This window comes from Oncorhynchus tshawytscha, linkage group LG04 (assembly GCF_018296145.1).
Source record: "Oncorhynchus tshawytscha isolate Ot180627B linkage group LG04, Otsh_v2.0, whole genome shotgun sequence".
In the NCBI taxonomy this organism is placed as follows: Eukaryota; Metazoa; Chordata; class Actinopteri; order Salmoniformes; family Salmonidae; genus Oncorhynchus; species Oncorhynchus tshawytscha.
In genome coordinates, this window is record NC_056432.1 from 46,899,930 (window position 1) to 46,921,104 (window position 21,175).

The window sequence follows — 21,175 nt, forward strand, 5'->3', positions numbered from 1 at the left end:
TGTGTGAGTGTGAGAGCGCTGTGATAGGTTGTTTTCCATACGTAGAGTAGGCCCTAGAGAGAGACTGGGAGCCGAACAGAGCTAGAAGAGGGAGTATAATTGGGGGAGGTAGAATTGATCTATAATGCTAATATAATGGAGTTGCTTGTTAGTTTTTGTGTGTGTGTGGGTGTGTGTGTGTGGGAGAGGATCTTACATCACCTCTGCTTCAGGAACTGCAATTTTTTATTTGTTTTAAAAGGAGGAGGGGAGAATTGATCCAAATAGGAGGTAGAGAGAAGAGGAAGGCAGATGCATAAAGAGCAGGAGAGGAGACATTACGAGGCAGAGATAGAGGTGTGGAGAGTAGAGAAGTTACCTGATGTCCCTCAGGACTCCTCTGGATATTGCAAATTGTTCCTGGTTTGACTCTTTAAGTGACAGAACAGTGGCTTGTTACCTGATCTGTGTGTGCGCTCGTATGTGGGTGCGTGCGACTGTATGCTACTGGTCTCGCTGCCTTTCAGGTCTCATTTAGTTCCATCTGGACTCCACCGCTCCAGGGGGGATATATATTTATCAGCGCACATTCAGGTCTTGGGGGAATGAGCTTATTGGTGCACATGGGGGATCTTGTTTAGCAGAATCTACAGTGGTGAGGAATCATCCACCATATGTTTACTAGCTGGAAAGCTGATGGAGCTGGAGAGAAATGGGCCCCTGTGTGCAGCTCCATGATAAGGCTGGCTGTAAAAACTGTGTTGTTGTCGACCTCTGCGCACTCATCCAATCAAGGTTTTACTATGTGGTTGTTGTTTCACCTTCCTCATTTGAATGTGCTTCTTGTCCCTCTGGATTGGAGCGTCTGCTAAATGTCTCAAATATAGTCATCTAAATGCAATCAAGCTTAGTTTGTCAATTAGCTTTTATGTTTATTTCATCTCATTCATATCACAGAAAACGCTGGCCTCGTTTTAGATTTGGTTAATTAATTAACACTAGCGGCCATGACTGAATTCAAACGTGGGTTAGTTTCTGTGTGTGGTTTGATGTCGGTGTCTCAGGTGTGTTTTTTGCAAGTAGGAATCAGTTAGACAAGTTATTCTGACAATTAGCTCCACTGGTGTGCGACCAAGGCAAAGTTGGTTTGACATTGGATAGCCTATCTCTGCGGGTAGTTAGGGACTGTCAATAAATTACACAATGTAATTGAGACAATATTTTTATGTTCACATAAAAGTTTATTGCTTGCGTGCACAGTTTAGCAGATGTTATACCAGGTGCAGCAAGATGCTTATGTTACTAGCTCCTAACAATGCAGCAAAATTGTCAAACAAGTACACAAAAAAATCGAAATGTAAAAGAAATCAAGAAATGTTGGAACAAATCCAATTGACAACCCAAAAAGCATTATAACAGTTAATGCAATCAATTCGTAAATACACCGGATAGATTTTCGCAAGATGTACTAAGAATGATACAGTGTGTACAGCAGTAAATATATTAGAGTGCGCTATCTACAGTGGGGCAAAAAAGTATTTAGTCAGCCACCAATTGTGCAAGTTCTCCCACTTAAAAAGATGAGAGATGTCATTTTTATCATAGGTACACTTCAACTATGACAGACAAAATGAGAAAAAAATAATCCAGAAAATCACATTGTAGGATTTTTAATGAATTTATTTGCAAATTATGGTGGAAAATAAGTATTTGGTCAATAACAAAAGTTTATCTCAATACCTTGTTATATACCCTTTGTTGGCAATGACAGAGGTCAAACATTTTCTGTAAGTCTTCACAAGGTTTTCACACACTGTTGCTGGTATTTTGGCCCATTCCTCCATGCAGATCTCCTCTAGAGCAGTGATGTTTTGGGGCTGTTGCTGGGCAACATGGACTTTCAACTCACTCCAAAGAATTTCTATGGGGTTGAGATCTGGAGACTGGCTAGCCACTCCAGGACCTTGAAATGCTTCTTACGAAGCCACTCCTTCGTTGCCCGGGTGGTGTGTTTGGGATCATTGTCATGCTGAAAGACCCAGCCACGTTTCATCTTCAATGCCCTTGCTGATGGAAGGAGGTTTTCACTCAAAATCTCACGATACTTGGCCCCATTCATTCTTTCCTTTACACGGATCAGTCGTCCTGGTCCCTTTGCAGAAAAACAGCCCCAAAGCATGATGTTTCCACCCCCATGCGTCACAGTAGGTATGGTGTTCTTTGGATGCAACTCAGCATTCTTTGTCCTCCAAACATGACAAGTTGAGTTTTTACCAAAAAGTTATATTTTGTTTTCATCTGACCGTATGACATTCTCCCAATCTTCTTCTGGATCATCCAAATGCTCTCTAGCAAACTTCAGACGGGCCTGGACATGTACTGGCTTAAGCAGGGGGACACGTCTGGCACTGCAGGATTTGAGTCCCTGGCGGCGTAGTGTGTTACTGATGGTAGGCTTTGTTACTTTGGTCCCAGCTCTCTGCAGGTCATTCACTAGGTCCCCCCGTGTGGTTCTGGGATTTTTGCTCACTGTTCTTGTGATCATTTTGACCCCACGGGGTGAGATCTTGCTTGGAACCCCAGATCGAGGGAGATTATCAGTGGTCTTGTATGTCTTCCATTTCCTAATAATTGCTCCCACAGTTGATTTCTTCAAACCAAGCTGCTTACCTATTGCAGATTCAGTCTTCCCAGCCTGGTGCAGGTCTACAATTTTGTTTCTGGTGTCCTTTGACATCTCTTTGGTCTTGGCCATAGTGGAGTTTGGAGTGTGACTGTTTGAGGTTGTGGACAGGTGTCTTTTATACTGATAACAAGTTCAAACGGGTGACATTAATACAGGCAACGAGTGGAGGACAGAGGAGCCTCTTAAAGAAGAAGTTACAGGTCTGTGAGAGCCAGAAATCTTGCTTGTTTGTAGGTGACCAAATACTTATTTTCCACCATAATTCGCAAATAAATTCATTAAAAATCCTACAATGTGATTTTCTGGATTTTTTTTCTCGTTTTGTCTGTCATAGTTGAAGTGTACCTATGATGAAAATGACAAGGCCTCTCTCATCTTTTTAAGTAGGAGAACTTGCACAATTGGTGGCTGACTAAATACTTTTTTCCCTCACTATATGTCAAGATACCAGTATATAAATAGATATGTGGTGTGTATAAACAGTGTAACTAAAATTCAATGAACAGTAGTTGAAATATTAGAATGAGCTATGTTGAGAATACATTATTTAAATATACAGTATAACACCCCATGGTACAGTATATTATAGACACAAACAATAATTTTCTTGCAGGAAAGATGGATAGAAATGTTGCATTCTTCTATAGGGACATGTCGTGTAAGTTTAAAACAGTGACACTTCAATGACAGCGAAAGATTACTTATTAGAAGTGCCTTCCGGTTGAATATCAGAGAATGAACAACAATCTTTTCTCTGCTATATTTTACAGAAAATCATGAAGGAAAGCTAATTCATTACATAGGGGTAACAGGCTAATATTTAATTTTTGTTGAAGTAGAAACAGAAAATGATGGACAGAATTAGGATTACAGATAATAAGCTGTGTTCAAATACCCATACTAACATACTGTATAATATATACTTAATGAGTATATACTACATACTATATACTATTTGTTCATTTTTAGTATACTGTCAGTGAACGGTAAACTTTCAGTTGAGAGTACTAGCGCTTCGCCTGTCTACCGGAAGTTGATGCTGTTGCTACGCAACTTCTTGCTAGCTTGTTAGCATAACAAATGACTAGCTAGACATCTTACGACTTCATTAACAATGTCTATTAAGAACGCACAACGACTATACCACGTAGCTATGCTAAGAATCACTTGAATAATGAAGTCAATAGGTTGCGTTCGTAAATTCACTCTGGCTATTCTCTCTGGTTTCAGAGTATTCCCGTCGGAGTGTGCCATACCTATGCTATGACCAATAAGCATACTACATACTCAATGTATGTCACAAATAGTGCGGTTAGTATGAGTATTCAAACACAGCTATACTATCTCATTCAAAGTGAAATATGTTGCATGTCCTCATTGGAAATCTACCTGTTATATGTACCAAGCTGTTACGCAAACCTGAAACCTAGCCACTCTCTTGTACCTTAGCAGCAGTTGCTAGATGGCTACACACATTTTTAGCTAGCTAGCTAATGTTATATCCCGACAATATTGATGCTCAATATATTTTGTTCTCAGCCATATCTAAGCCATATTTAAAATGTAATTCAGGCTAGATAGCCTACATTATTGAAAGTGTATCTATTTATTTAGTTAGTTGCTAGCTAGCCAGGCTCCCGGGACCCTCAGCATAATTATTTTGTTCAATTATCTCAGCCATATTCACAATTAAATTCAAGGCAGGCATGGACTCAGATTGGCTACAAACATTCATTTTGTCGCATTAAATCAATAAAGCAATAAACTTTATGTCCTGAATACAAAGCCTTATGTTTGTGGCAAATCCAACACAAAGCATCACTGAGTACCACTCTTCATATTTTCAAGCAGGCTGCATGTTAAGGTATGCTTGTCATCGGCAAGGACCTGGGAGTTTTGGGGGGGATGAAGAGAAATGGAATAGATCTAAGAACATGCTAAATCCTATTTAAAAAAAACCTGGGTCAGTCTGCTTACAAATCAAATAATTTGTCACATGCGCCGAATTACAACAGGTGAACTGCTTACTTTATACAAGCCTTTAACCAACAATGCAGTTCAATAAATAAATATTTACTAAATAAACTAAAGTCAAAAAATTAATATATTAATAATAATAATAAAAAATTAACAAAAGAAAATTACATAATAATAACGAGGCTATATACAGGGGGTACCAGTACCGAGTCAATGTGTGGGGATACAAGTTAAGTAATTTGTAAAACGACTATGCATAGTTAATAACAGCGAGTAGCAGCAGTGTAAAAACAAAGGGGGGGATCTCATCATTGTTGGTGATCAGGCCTACTGCTTTTGTGTTATCATCAAACGTAATGATGGTTTTGGTGTCGTCCATAGCCATGCAGTCATGGGTGAACAGGGAGTACAGGATGGGACTAAGCACGCGTTGCTGAGAATCAGCATGGAAGATGTGTTGTTGCCTACCCTTACCACCTGGGGGTGGTCGGTCAAAAACTCCAGGATCCAGTTGCAGAGGGAGGTGTTTAGTCCCAGGTCCTTAGCTTAGTGATGCTTTGTGGGCACTATGAGCTGTAGTCAATAAACAGCATTCTCACATAGGTGTTCCTTTTGTCCAGGTGGGAAAGGGTAGTGTGGAGAGCGATTGAGATTGCATCATCTGTGGATCTGTTAGGGCGGTATGCGAATTGGAGTGTGTCTAGGGTTTCAGGGATGGTGTTGTGAGCCATGACCAGCCTTTCGAAAGAACTTCATGGCTACTGACGTGAGTGTTACAGGGAGTTAATAATTTAGGCAGGTTACCTTTGCTTTCTTGGGAACAGGGACTATGGTGGTCTATTTGAAACATGTAGGTATTACAGACTCAGTCAGCGAGAGGTTGAAAATGTCAGTGAAGACACTTGCCAGTTGGTCTGCGCATGCTTTGAGTACAAGTCCTGGGTGGTAATCCATCTGGACCCGCAGCTTTGTGAATGTTGACCTGTTTAACTTCTTATGTCCCACCTGGCCAACATCCGGTGAAATTGCAGAGCGTGAAATTCAAACTACAGAATTATAAATATTGAACTTTCATAAAATTACAAGTGTAATACATCAAAATAAAGCTTAACTTCTTGTTAATCCAGCAGCTGTGTCAGATTTCAAAAAGGCTTTACGGCGAAAGCACACCATGCGATTATCTGAGGACAGCGCCCCGCATACAAAAGCATGAAAAACGGATTTCAACCAGGCAGGTGCGCCACGAAAGTCAGAAATAGCGATATTATAAATGCCTTACCTTTGATGATCTTCTTTTGTTGGCATTCCAAAAGGTCCTTTTGTTCGATAATGTTTTTCTTTTATATCCATAAAAACTCAGTTTAGCTGTCGCGCTTCAGTCAATAAATCACCCAGTTTCCCTCCATCAAAATACATACAAAATGAATCAACGTTACTGATAAACTTTTCCAAACAAGTCAAACAACGTTTATGATCAAACCTTAGTAGGTCCCCTAATACGTAAATAAACGATCAAATTTAAGCCGGAGAATCGATACTGTCTTTACCGGAGAAAAATACCAAAGAATGTGCTCTCTTTCATGTGCTTGGAAACACTACAGCCAAAATGGGAGCCACCTAGAAAAACTAGAATTTCTGGCTCATTTTTCCAAAAACCAGCATGAAACTCTTTCTAAGGACTGTTGACATCTAGTGGAAGCCCTAGGAACTGCAATCTGGGAGGATTTCGCCTTATAATAAAAGTGACAGCCATTGAAAACAGTGGTAGGCTGAATTTCTTTTGGGGGGGTTGGGTGGTTTGTCCTCTGGGTTTCGCCTGCCATATCAGTTCTATTACACTCACAGACATTATTTTGACAGTTTTAGAAACGTAGAGTGTTTTCTATCCAAATCTACCAATTATATGCATACCCTTGCTTTTGGGCCTGAGTAACAGGCAGTTTACTTTGGGCACGCTTTTCATCTGGACGTGAAAATACTGCCCCCTACCCAAGAGAGGTTAAAGGTCTTGCTCACATCGGCTACGGAGAGAGTAATCAGCTGGTGCTCTCATGCATGCTTCAGTGTTACTTGCCTTGAAGCGAGCATGAAAGGCATTAAGCTCATCTGGTTGGCTCACATCACTAGTACTTCCTGCTTAATTTTTGCTTGTAAGCAGGTATCAGGATAGAATTATGGTCAGATTTGCCAAACGACGAGGGAGAGCTTTGTATGCGTTTCTGTGTGTGGATTAAAGGTGGTCTATAGGTTTTTTCCCTTTAGTTGCAGATGTGAAATGCTGGTAGAAATGAGGTAAAACGTATTTAAATTTGCCTGCATTAAAGTCCCCGGCAACTAGGAGCGCCGCTTGTAGATGAGCATTTTCTTGTTTCTTTATGGCCTTATACAGCTCGTTGAGTGCGGACTTAGTGCCAGCATCGGTTTGTGGTGGTAAATAGACGGCTACGAATAATATAGATGAGAACTCTCTTAGTAGATAGTGTGGTCTACAGCTTATCATGAGGTATTCTACCTCGAGACATTCTGCACAAGCAATTATTGACAAATAGACCCCCCCCCCCGCGCACCTCATCTTACAAGACGTAGCTGCTCTGTTCTGCCAATGCACGGAGAAGCCAGCCAGCTCTATATTATTTGTGTCGTCATTCAGCCACGTCTCGGTGAAACATAAGATATTACCGTTTTTTAATGTGCCGTTGGTAGGAAAGTCTTAATCATAGATTGTCCTGTTTATTTTCCAATGATTGCACGTTGGCCAATAATATGGAGGGTAGTGGTGGTTTACCGACTCTTCTGTGAATTCTTACAAGGAACCCCGCCCTTCTCCCCTTTTCCTCAGTCTTTGCGTCCTTTCCTCAGTCCTTTGCGTCAGACTCATTAAAGAAAAAATCTTCGCCCAGTTCAAGGTGAGTAATCTCTGTTCTGATGTCCAGAAGCTCTTTTCGGTCATAAAGACGGTAGCAGCAACATTACGTACAAAATGAGTTACAAACAATGCAAAAAAACTAACAAAATATTAGTTGATTAGGAGCCCATTAATTATGACACTGGGAGAATTCACCTTTCACTTTGTTGAGCATGAGAAAAAACAACAGTGTTGCAGTTCTTGACATATTCAAACCGGTGTGCCTGGCACCTACTTCAAAGTCACTTCTTTTGTCTTGCCCATTCACCCTCTGAACGGCACACATACACAATCTCAATTTGCTCAAGGCTTAAAAATCCTTCTTTAACCTGTTTCCTCCACTTCATCTACACTTGATTGAATGGATTTGACAAGTGACATCAATAAGGGATCATAGCTTTCACCTGGAGTCACCTGGTCAGTCTATGTCATGGACAGCCTCCTCCCTAAGTTTGTTTTATTCACTGCTTTAGCACACTCTGCCAACCGGAAGTCCTAGCCGTGTCTGAATCCTGGCTTAGGAAGACCATCAAAAACCCTGAAATTTCCATCCCTAACTATAACATTTTCTGACAAGATAGAACTGCCAAAGGGGGCGGAGTTGCAGAAATAGCATGCAGAGTTCTGTCTTACTATCCAGATCTGTGCCCAAACAATTTGAGATTCTACTTTTAAAAATCCACCTTTCCAGAAACAAGTCTCTCACCGTTGCTGCTTGCTATAGACCACCTTCTGCCCCCAGCTGTGCCCTGGACACCATATGTGAATTGATTGCCCCTCATCTATCTTCAGAGCTCATGCTGTTAAGCTGGGCATGCTTAACTAACCTCCAGACGAGTTTCAATGCCATACAACTCTCCTTCCGTGGCCTCCAAGTAAAAATTAAATGCATGCTCTTCAACCGATCACTGCCCACACCTGCCCGCACGTCCAGCATCACTACTCTGGAAGGTTCTGACTTATGAATATGTGGACAGCTACAAATACCTAGGTGTCTGGTTAGACTGTAAACTCTCCTTCCAGACTCACATTAAGCATCTCTAATTCAATATTAAATCTAGAATTGGCTTCTTATTTCGCCACAAAGAATACTTCACTCATGCTGCCAAACATACCCTTGTAAAACTGACTATCCTACCGATCCTTGACTTCGGCGATGTCCTTTACAAAATAGCCTCCAACACTCTTGTGATGGTCCTGTCTGTAGCTGGTGTAGAGAGACAGGCGCAGGACAGCAAATATGAGTAATCAACGGACTTTACTCAAAATATCCAAAATACAAAGCAATATAGCGAGCCCACAATAACAGATCAATGTACAACGAACAATCACTCACAAACAAACATGGGGAACAGAGGGTTAAATAATAAACAAGTAATTGGGTGATTGAAACCAGGTGTGTAAGACAAAGACAAAACAAATGGAAAATGAAAAGTGGATCGGCGGTGGCTAGAAGGCCGGTGACGCCGAACGCCGCCCGAACAAGGAGAGGGACCGACTTCGGCGGAAGTCGTGACAACTCTACTCAGCAAATTGGATGCAGTCTATCACAGTGCCATCAGTTTTGTCACCAAAGCCCCATATACTACCCACCGCTGCCCCATATACTACCCACCACTGCGACCTGTATGCTCTCGTTGGCTGGCTCTCGCTTCATATTCGTCGCCAAACCCACTGGCTCCAGGTCATCTGTAAGTCTTTGCTAGGTAAAGCCCCACCTTATCACAGCTCACTGGTCACCATAGCATCACCCACCCGTAGCACGTGCTCCTGCAGGTATATCTCACTGGTCACCCCAGTATCTTTGGCACCCCTGGTCACCCCAGCTCCTTTGCACCCCAGTGTCTCTACTTGCACACTCATCTTCTGCACATCTATCACTCCCGTGTTTAATTGCTAAATTGTAATTATTTCACCACTATGGCCTATTTATTTTCTTACCTCCCTTATCCTAGCTCATTTGCACACACTGTATATAGACCTTTTCTATTGTATCATTGACTGCATGTTTGTTTATTCCATGTGTAACTCTGTGTTGTTGTTTTGTGTCGCACTGCTTTGCTTTATCTTGGCCAGTTGTAAATGAGAACTTGTTCCCAACTAGCCTACCTGGTTAAATAAAGGTTAAATAAAAAAAAATATATTTTTTTTTTTAAGTGCAAGGTTTCCTAATGTTTTGTACACTCGGTGTACATGTAGAGTGGGTATAACATCATGTAAACATTATTAAAGTCAGAGACCAGTGGGCAGCAGTCTCTAAGGTGCAGGGTAGAGTACTGGGTGGTAGCCGGCTAGTGACAGTCTCTATGGTTCAGGGCAGGGTACTGGGCTGAAGGTGGATAATGATGACTGTTTAACAGTCTGATGGCCTGGAGATAGAAGCTGTTTATCAGTCTCTCGGTCCCAGCTTTGATGCACCTATATTGTCTCAGCCTTCTAAATGCTAGAGGGGTGAACAGGCTGTGCTTGGATGGCAGAGGTCCTTGATGATCTTCTTGCCCTGCCTGTGACACCGGGTGTTATAGATGTCCTGGAGGCTGTGTGTGTCTGTGTGTGTGTGTGTGTTGCACACCTTTTAGTTTTCTCATTAAATGCTTTCAATATTCCTATATGAATTTCGACAATTTATCTGGTCTGAGGTTTTTAAGTCATTGAAAGTTATTGGAATTTTAACATATTGTCACATTTACATTGTGTAATTTACTGATGGTCCCTAATTAGCCCCAAAGGGATATCCTATGTCAAACCATATTTACCACAGGTATTACGATTGGGTCACGTGCAGCTGCACTTCGAATTGAAAATTACTTGTGTGCTGCTAGTGTGGGCATGAGGGCATAATTGAAAAGAACCCAACATTAATTTCTGTTGTTTTGGACGAGACTGACTTTATGACCAAAAGTATCCTATTTACACTTTGTAGTCAGTTTTGACAGATTAAATGTTTGATGCCACATAGGCTGTTTTCTAAATGAGAAGTTTAGGGGCATTTGCTCTTTTAAACGATCCACGTTTGTAAAACAGAAACTGTTCTCTGAGAGAGCTCTGAAGGTTTCATGTTTTACAAAATAAATAGATGAATGTTCTTGTTATGTAAATTGGGGAAATGCAAATGTTTAAGTAGAAGCTAAGCCTTTCTGGGATGTTTTTGGTGGTGGTTTGGCTAGAAAAGCACAGGCTAACGACCTGTTGTGTAATAGCATTGCTTTGTTTGAACAACTTCAAAGGAAGGAGTTTATAAAAAGACAAACATGGCACTGTTTCAGGGCTTTTACTTCTCCTTCATTTTGTAAGCAATACTAGGTAGATACAGTAAATACCCCTGATGCATTTCTGTGATTTCCAGTCCATACACACACTATCACTATCACCATCACCACCTACCCCTATTCCTTCTCCTCCTTCTTTTCCACACCATCATCATCACCCTCATCACCATCCGACATGAGTCTGCATCAGAACAGGAGTCCTGGTTGTCATAGTAACCAGCCTCGGTCTCCTATGCTCACCTGTGAGGTAGATTGTAGTTATGTATGTGTCTTGTTACCTAACACTCTGATTGGAGCATTGTGAACAGACAGCCTTGAAGTTCAACATTCTCTCTCTCTGGGGATGTGGAGAGGGAGGGAGAAGAGAGAGAGACTCTGGTTGCCATAGCAAAGCTCTCCCAGAGACTCTGAGAAAGAGAGAGCTCAGAGGAGTTCTGTTGGCAGTCACAAAACCAGCACTTGGTCTGGTGAGATACATGGTGTGCAGGCTTTAGTTCCAGCCTAGCACTAATCTCCTTTGGCAGCCTTTTAACATAATAATGTTACATATCTAGCACATTTATTTATTTATTTATTTAAACAAACCTTTATTTAACTAGGCAAGTCAGTTACGAACAAATTCTTATTTTCAATGACAGCCTAGGAACAGTCTTGTTCAGGGGCAGAATGAGAGTTTTTTACCTTGTCTGCTCTGCGATTCAATCTTGCAACCTTTCCGTTACTAGTCCAACGCTCTAACCACTAGGCTACCTGCCGCCCCAGTCGTGTATCCTAAGGTCAACAACAGATTGCCAGGACAACCCCACTTGCCCTTCTGATGACCCTCAGAGGTTAGAGGTCAGGGTGCGGCCACTCATCTAATAGAACTCATTGTAGTCTAACAGGGGTTGGTATTGTGGTGTTAATTGTAATTAACCATTTCAAGCCATTTCCAGGGCCAAATTCCAAAACCAGTTCTCACATGATGGGTGTAACAGTGCAGACTGTGAAATGTAAATGGCGTCATTGTAAATATTAATTTGTTCTTAACTTACTTGCCTAGTTAAATAAAGGCACAAAATGAATAAAAATAGGCCCGGTTTCCCGGACACAGATTGAGCCTAGTTTAGTGCTGAAAAACCTGACCAATGGAGATTCTCAGTTGAAATAGCTTTTTAGTCCAAGACTAGGCATAGCCTGTGTCTGGGTAACCAGCCCATAGTGCTATAATGGCCTTTTACCTTGAACACCAGACAGCAGGTTAACCAAGGTACACAAATTGGCACACACATACACATATTTATAGTGCTGGCTATGATACAGGTAGTAAGTTCCCCAGTACAATGCTCCTCTCATCTTCAGGTCAGGAAAAGTTGCCACCAGGTGACTACTCATCTCTATTTATCCTCCTCTTTCCTCCCTTCCTCTTGCCTCCCTGCCTCTCCTCTCTCTGTGTCTGAGACCTCTGTGTCTATGTGTCTCAGAATAGGTTTCACAATAAGTGTAAAGCAATAGCATGAAGATAAATTATTACCTGGGTTGATTGAATAGGGTCATATACACTTTTCTTTTTATTTATACAGGTGATCTCAATGAAATTGAAAATATGATTGTTCATTTACTGTTGAATGTTTGACCTCCATCTCTTGCTCTCCCTTGGTCTCTATCACCCTCTCTCCCTTTCTCTCCCCATCCTCTCTCTCCCCATCCATTTTCCTCCCCCTTACCCCTCTCAGGTGAAGTCTCTAACTCTGTTTGTGACCCACTACCCACCTCTGTGTGAGCTGGAGAAGGTGTATCCTCTGCATGTAGGCAACTTCCACATGGCCTTCCTCCTCAATGAACCAGACATCGCCACAGACGGTATGCTGGTGGTGTGTGTGTGTTTATGTGTGTACATGCTTGTGGGTCTTTCTATAAAACAAGGGCACCCGTGAGGATTTCCTACACTTGACAACTTGTTACAGCTGTTATAAGTCATCGATAATAATTTTTTTGTTTAGTCCTTTCTCATGGTTGGTGTCTTGACGGATTTGTCCAGAATCGTGTGACATAAAACATACATTGTCTGTCCTTGCATTTATGGCAAGTTGTCATTATATTGTATATTAAGCATTAATAAATTAGACATTGAACTTGAACCCTGTAAGAATCCTGGATCTAGCTGTCGGACAGTTGTTTTTGTATAAAGATCTCAGAAATGCAGTGTAACTACGTAACATTTTGTGAGAACGTGAAGACAGTTGTGCCTGGATCCACGTTGGCTCTAATATCCCTAGCGATTTGATGTTGATCATCTTGTTGTCTGCTTGATTTGGGCTCCCAGGTGGCACACTGGTCTAAGACACTGCATCTCAGTGCAAGAGGTATCACTGCAGTATCTGGTTCAAATCCAGGCTACATCACATCCGGCCTTGATTGGGAGTCCCATAGGGTGGCGCTCGATTGGCCCAGAGTCGTCTGGGTTTGCCCGGGGTAGGCCGTCATTGTAAATAAGAATTTGTTCTTAACTGACTTGCCTAGTTAAATAAAATAAAAATGGCTCATTATGGGTAAGGTGTCTCATTAGATGTAACAGAAAGTATCACGGTAATGATTTCATCTTTTCATATGTTTTTGTGCCTTGGATTGAACACAGTCTACTGTGCGCAATTGTGTAGGATAGACTATTGTGCAACACCCAACGAGATTCCTATGAACTGATCTGTATAAGTATAACAAATTACATAGGGCTTATTCACAATATGATCTGGTATTGAAATAACATGACAAATACATTTTGGTTTACATGTTACACCTGCAATTTTAAACAATACAAGATACCTCTTGCACTGTAACCTACTTGAATATGGGGCTCAGAAATGTAAGTACTGGAATGAGCCTACCTTTAAAATCAGACATTTCCTCAATTTGGTGCTTGAAAAGTCCTTGTAATTATTGTTGCCAATTTATAAGTTTTCCTGCTCCCTTATAATTATCTGTGATTTATTTAATTACTTTTTGTGAGAGCCAACTGGGCACAGACTTCAATTCAATGTCTATTCCACCTTGGTTCAATGTAGTTTCATTGAAATTATGTGGAAACAACGTGGATTCAGCCAGTGGGAGATGTGTCCACTTTCGTCATTTTCCCTCTGCTTCAATTGAAGGGTGTTGCTCTACTCTGTTACAGTGCGGTTATTATGTGGACGACAACATCTAATGTTGGCTTCTTAACTTGGCTTTCCATACAAATCCTTCCATTACAAAAGGAACCCGTTTTTTTAGTTATTTCTCATTATAAAAACATAAATTGTGACATTTAATGTTACCGCTATTCATGAACATAGTGTCACGCCCTGATCTGTTTCACCTGTCCTTGTGCTTGTCTCCACCCCTCTCCAGGGGTCGCCCATCTTCCCTATCATCTCCTGTGTATTTATACATGTTTTCTCTGTCTGTTTGTTGCCTGTTCATTCAAACTAACCAGCGTTTTCCTGTCGGCTCCTATCGTTTCCCAGCCTCTCTTTCATCATCCTCCTGGTTCTTGACCTTTGCATGTCCTGACCCTGTACCCGCCCGTCTGACCTCTCTGTCTGACCCTGAGCCTGCCTGCCATCCTGTACCTTTGCTCCACCTCTGGATAACTGAACTCTGCCTGTCCCTGACCCGGAGTCTGCCTGCCGTCCTGTACCTTTGCCTTACCCTGGATCTTTGACCCCTGCCTGCCTTGACCTGTCTTGCCTGCCCCTGTTGCTACAATAAACATTGTTCCTTCGACAGTCTGCATCGTGGATCAGAAAACCAGTCAGTATCTGGTGTGACCACCATTTGCCTCGTGCAGCACGACACATCTCCTTCACATAGAGTTGATCAGGCTGTTGATTGTGGCCTGTGGAATGTTGTCCCACTCCTCTTCAATGGCTGTGCGAAGTTGCTGGATATTTGCGGGAACTGGAACATGCTGTCGTACACGTCGATCCAGAGCATCCCAAACATGCTTAATGGGTGACATGTCTGAGTATGCAGGCCAGAAGAACTGTGACATTTTCAGCTTCCAGGAATTGTGTACAGATCCTTGTGACATGGGGTTGTGCATTATAATGCTAAAACATGAGGTGATGGTGGCGGATGAATGGCACGACAATGGGCACGACTCAGAATCTCATCACAGTATATCTGTGTATTCAAATTGCTATCGATAAAATGCAATTGTGTTCGTTGGTCACCCCCTCCCCTTTTTTGCCCTTAGAACAGCCTCAATTCATCCAGACATGGACTCTACAAGGTGTCGAAAGCACCACAGGGATGCTGGCCCATGTTGACTCCAATGCTTCCTACAGTTGTGTCAAGTTGGCTAGATGTCCTTTGGGTGGTGGACCATTCTTGATACACAATGGAAACTGTTGAGCGTGAAAAAAACACCAGCGTTGCAGTTGTTTACACAAATTGGTGCACCTGGCACTTACTGCCATACCTTGTTCAAAGGCACTTGAATATTTTGTCTTGCTCATTCACCCTCTGAATGGCACACAAACACAATCCATTTCTCAATTGTCTCAAGGCTTAAAAATCCTTCTTTAACCTGTCTCCTCCCCTTCATCTACACTGATTGAAGCGGATTTAACAAGTGACATCAATAAGGGATCAAAGCTTTCACCTGGTCAGTCTGTCATGGAATACTCAGCGTATGTACAGTTATGTAAATTGTACAATTGTATAACATTGAGGTCCTTACACATTTCAAATAAGTACTTGAAAAAGTACTTGAATTTTGAATTTGACTTGCCAATGTCTGTATGAACCCTGCTTGAAGGATGTGTAGTCCTAGCCATATGTTATAGTATAGGTGGAATTATGGGCCAATTTGCATATATTCACTATTATTCCTCTAACTACACATAGAACTGCATACAACTCCTTTTTATTTTTGTTTCAAAACAATTAAACAATGTCACACATTGGCCCCATTATTTATAGAAATAACCTTGTGTAGAGTTTAACCAAGGCTGTGGGTTTATGAAGGTTTGGTTAGGACGGTTGACTTAAGTCCAGTAAGGCTAACCATAGCGAAGTTGTGTTTATACCTTTGTGTGTAGACGTTGAGGTGCAGCCAGAGTTCATCACCTTCCTGTACCAGCTGACTGAGGGGGCGGCTGGGCAGAGCTATGGGCTAAATGTTGCCCGATTGGCTGAGATTCCAGAAGCTGTACTCCACATCGCCGCACGCAAAGCACAGGAGCTAAAGAACATAGTCGACGCCCGGAGGTACACATACAAAGACACCCACTGTCCCAAACAGTGGGAAACTCTTTCGGCTGAGCAGTCCAATGACTGAGTATGAGAACACTTCTGCAAAACTTTTTAAATCAATCTTGACTAACGACATGCCACTGGCTTTGTCTATGTATGTAGATAACTCAACACTATACACATCAGCTACTACAGCGACTGAAATGACTGAAACACTTAACAAATTGCTGCAGTTAGTTTCAGAATGCGTGGCAAGGAATAAGGTCCTAAATATTTGAAAAACTAAAAGCATTGTATTTGGGACAAGTCATTCACTGTACCCTTAACCTCAACTAAATCTTGTAATAAATCATGTGAAAATTGAGCAAGTTGAGGTGACTAAACTGCTTGGAGTAACCCTGGATTGTAAACGGTCATGGTCAAAACATATTGATACAACAGTAGCTAAGATGGGGAGAAGTCTGTCCATAATAAAGAGTTGCTCTACCTTCTTAAACTTCTTGTGACTCTCAAACCCGGATCCGGGAGCGTAATCATCGCCTCAAACTAATTAGCATAACGCAGAGGACATAAATCTTCCTATTCATGAAAATCACAAATTAAATATGTGGAGACACAGTTTATCCTTTTGTTAATCACACTGTCATCTCAGATTTTCAAAATATGCTTTTCATCCAACGCTAGACAAGCATTTGTGTAAGTTTATCATGGCATAATGCTATGCTAGGCTATGCTAGCGGCAGGCAACATTTTCACGAAAATTAGAAAAGCAATCAAATTAAATCATTTACCTTTGAAGAACTTCGGATGTTTTCACTCAGGAGACTCCCAGTTAGATGGGATGGCAAATGTTCCTTTTTTCCAAAAATATTATTTTTGTAGGCAAAATAGCTCCCGTTTGTTCTTCATGTTTGGCTGAGAAATCGACCGGAAAATGCGGTCACTACAACGCCAAACTTTTTTCCAAATTAGCTCCATAATATAATATATATAATATAGACAGAAACATGGCAAACGTTGTTTAGAATCAATCCTCAAGGTGTTGTTCAACAAGTAGGTGTCTGCTTACTTTTGGTCATGTAGTGTACATATGGGCAGTACCAAAACCAGTGATCTAATGATTGTCTTTTCGCAGCTAAATCTGCAGTTAGGATGGTTGTATTCCCCATATACTGAATATGACATTCTATTGGTTGCAAGAATTTGTATAATAATTTAAATGGAAAAACTCAAAGTTTTGATATCCGGCGTCGTTTTGTGTATCAGGTCATAAACCATGTGCCATGGAATCGGTGTATCGAAAATCTCCCAACTATTTTGCAACCTGTGTGGCGCAGCTGTCAATTGTTTTGTTCCTTAAATCAAACTGGTATACTGTTTTATTCATAATTTATTAAAATAATTTATTCATAGCCAATTTTTGTCTTTAATGCAGGGCCGACAGACATGTTCCTTACCTTCTCCCCTTTCCATTTGCCTCGTCCATTTTTGTAGTAATGCTGCAATCAGTTGTAATTTTGGATAGAGCAGGCATTTCCATATATATTTGTTAACTGCATGTGTGACGTAACTCGACCAGTCTTATTTATGATATAAATTACAAAGATTATTAAAGTGAAATTGCACCCAGCTATTTTTTTTATTTTTTAGTTATTTAACTAGGCAAGTCAGTTAAGAACAAATTCTTATTTTCAATGACGTCCTAGGAACAGTGGGTTAACTGCCTTGTTCAGGGGCAGAACGACAGATTTTTACCTTGTCAGCTTGGGGATTCAATCTTGCAACCTTTCGGTTACTGGTCCAACGCTCTAACCACTAGGCTACCTGCCGCCCTTTTCTATGGCTTCTTTTAAAAATAGCAATATTTTGGAGATTATTTCATTTTTAAATAATTGAAAGTGAAAGGTTGTAATCTGAATGATGGGAAGAAGTCCATTCTTGAACACGAGGTGAATTATTGTTACCAATCTGCTAGAAAACCAGTTCGGATTTAAGTATAGTTTTTGTATGATTTAAGCCTTTATTAAGTGTTCCAATGCTTTAGTAATTGATCATTTCTTCCCCTCGAATTCATATTCATTATATAAATACGCCCGTTTAACTTTTGTCTGGCTTGTCATTCCAAAAATAGGTCAATAGTCTTTGCTCATATAATTTAAAAAACAAGTCATTAGGTGTAGGCGGGGCCATAAGCAAATAGGTCAACTGGGATATGACTAAATAATTAATCAGGGTGATTTTTCCACAAATAGACAGGTTGTCCTTTCCATAGTAACAAGATGTTATCTAATTTGGCTAACTTTCTATTAAAATGTATTGTAGCGAGATCATTTCTTTCTTTCGGGATATGAATACCAAGTATGTCCACTTCACCGTCTGACCATTTTATTGGTAAACAACACGATAATGGCAAACTTTTATTTTTAGCAATCCAATATAAAATATGGTGCATTTATCATAATTTGGTTATAATCCAGAGAGGTTAGAAATGTTATATAGATCCTCTGTGAGGCTGTGCAGGGATCCAAATAGTGGATTTAAAATAAAACATGAATCATCAGCATACATTGACACCTTTGTTTTTAAGCCCTGGATTTCTAGCCCTTTGATATTTTTGTTGGATCTGATTTTAATAGCTAACTTTTCGATGGCCGTAATAAATAGAAATGTCTATCATGGACATCCTTGTTTTACTCTTCTTTACAATTGAATACTTTCTGATAAGTAGACATGATTTACTATTTTACACCTGGGGTTACTATATATAACTTTAACCCATTGTATAAGAGATTCTTCAAAATTCTAATGGTCCAGGCATTTAATTATATGCTCTATGCATTTTGCTAGGATTTTGGCATCACAACACTGTGTAAGGGGTCTCCAGGTTTTTAGGTGGACTGGATCTTTATACTGTATTTACCACCTGGGTCCTATTTCAGTAATAGTGAATTCAGACCTTCTTGCTGAGTATCAGATAGTCTACCGCTTTTATAGGATTGGTTAAAACAGAACTTTGAGTACATTGAAAAAATATTTGATATAACTCAACTGGTGTGCCACCCAGCCCTGAAGTTTTCATGACCTCGAAGGCTTTAATTGCATCTACAAGTTATTCCTCTGTAATTAGGCCTTCACATGAGTCTTTCTGTATAGCTGTTAATTTTACACTATTAATAGAAAAAAAATCCTTACAATTAACTTTAGTTCATGGAGATGGAGGAGACTGAAATTAAAACATGAATCATGGATGACTCTGTCATTTATAGCAAGTTTCAGTAAATTATTTTTGGTCGCATTTCTATGTTGAAGATTTAAAAATAAAAAAAATAGTGTATTTTTCCGTGTATTCCAGTTCGGCTTATTTTTATAATATATTACACTTGATCTTTCTTCAATAAGTTCCTCCATTTCTTTTTGTTTTTCCTCTAACTTATTCTGTGCCTCTATGGCACAGTTTTTATTACCCTCTATCTGCATTGTTAGACCTTCAATTTCCTTTGTTAATATGGACTCTTTTGACCCTAAATTGCTTTTGTTTTATAGATGAGTATTTAATTGCATGGCCTCTAAAGGCACTTTTAAAAGTGTCCCAAACAATAAGGGTATCTGCTGTACCTATGTTCTGTAGGGAAAAGGCAGGTATAAATTATTCTGTCTTGGTTAAAAACAAGTTGTCATGCAGTAAGCTTTGACTATATTTCCAGTATCCTCGCCCTTGCAGAAATTCTGTAAGAGTAATGTGTATACCAATTATTTGATGGTCCGATGTCACCAATCAACACTCTTTAAACATTTGCTGGCAACGAAAATTACATAAGGAATTAGTCAAGACGACTTGCTTGATTGAGCCTCCTCCATGTATATATCTCACTAGGTCAGGATATTTAAGCCTCCATATACCCGCTAGTTCCAATATATCCATAATATTCGTAATTTCCTTAAGCGCTACCGTTCAAAAGTTTGGGGTCACTTAGAAATGTCCTTGTTTTTTAAAGAAAAGCTCATTTTTTGTCCATTAAAATAACATCAAATTGAAATACAGTGTAGACATTGTTAATGTTGTAAATGACTATTCTTTCAAAAACAAGGACATTTCTAAGTGACCCCAAACTTTTGAACGGTAGTGTATATATTATTGAAGAAGCGTGGATCATCGTTATTTGAACCATGTAGATCAATGAGCCAGATCTGTGTATGGGTCCAGTAGCATATTTAAAAGGATCCACCTTCCTTGCTGATCTGTTTGAACAGTTTGCATATTCGGATCAAAATTATTGTTCATTAATATCATCACCCCTTTTGAGTTTCTTTGCCCATGGGAGAAATATATTTTGCCCCCAGTCATTTTTCCATACAACTTCTTCTAAAGGTGTAGAATGAGTTTCCTGTAAACAATAGATATTATATTCCTTCTAGGGGAAGGAAAGCCAGGTAAAGACTGATCATCTTTTATTATTATCTGCTAAACCATTACAATTATAACCAGCTATACTTATTTCACCACTTGCCATAATGAGATACAAGTTTAGATTATACATACCATAATATGTTTGTAAACTTACCTTTAAGAAATACCATGATAACTGAGTGTTCATATAGCTGTACCATGATATTTTCACTGTTAAGCATAATGTGGGTGGGACAGTGAGGGTGCCGGAGGGTAGGGCTAATGTTATGTACATAATGTTGCTGCTACCGTCTCGTATGACCGAAAAGAGCTTCTGAACATCAGAACTTGGATTATTCACCTCAAATTGGACGAGGAATTCTTCTTCAATGAGTCGGACGCGAGGGATATACTGCAGACACCCGACCAGGCCCCGACCCCTGTGATTCGCTGGAGAAGGAAACTGAGATTTCGAGGCGAAAGATCAGGGTTCCTTGCGAGGATCAGGCGACGAGTGGCTAATCTTCCCTTGCCTTCCGTTCTGCTAGCTAACGTTATATCGCTGGAAAATAAATGGGACGAACTGAAAGCACTTACATCCTACCAACGGGACATTAAAAACTGTAATATCTTATGTTTCACCGAGTCGTGGCTGAATGATGACATTAAGAACATACAGCTGGCGGGTTATACACTCTATCAGCAAGACAGAACAGCAGCCTCTGGTAAGACACAGGACGGGGGCCTATGCATTTATGTAA

General features: G+C 40.4%; 1 protein-coding gene across 6 annotated transcripts in view; it reads left to right on the forward strand.

The window, feature by feature from the left end:
* The window catches only part of msh3 (mutS homolog 3 (E. coli)), a 126,955-nt gene that overhangs the window by 96,214 nt on the left and 9,566 nt on the right, over positions 1-21,175 (forward strand). For 4 of the 6 annotated variants that reach the window (XM_042320817.1, XM_042320818.1, XM_042320819.1 and 1 more), the window contains 2 exons: positions 12,532-12,658; positions 15,874-16,042. The exons of 1 other annotated variant lie outside the window; for it this stretch is intronic. In XM_042320817.1, coding sequence (XP_042176751.1) covers positions 12,532-12,658; positions 15,874-16,042 — 296 coding nt within the window. The remainder of the gene's footprint in view (positions 1-12,531; positions 12,659-15,873; positions 16,043-21,175) is intronic. One more of the 6 variants, XM_042320821.1, reaches the window with a different exon arrangement.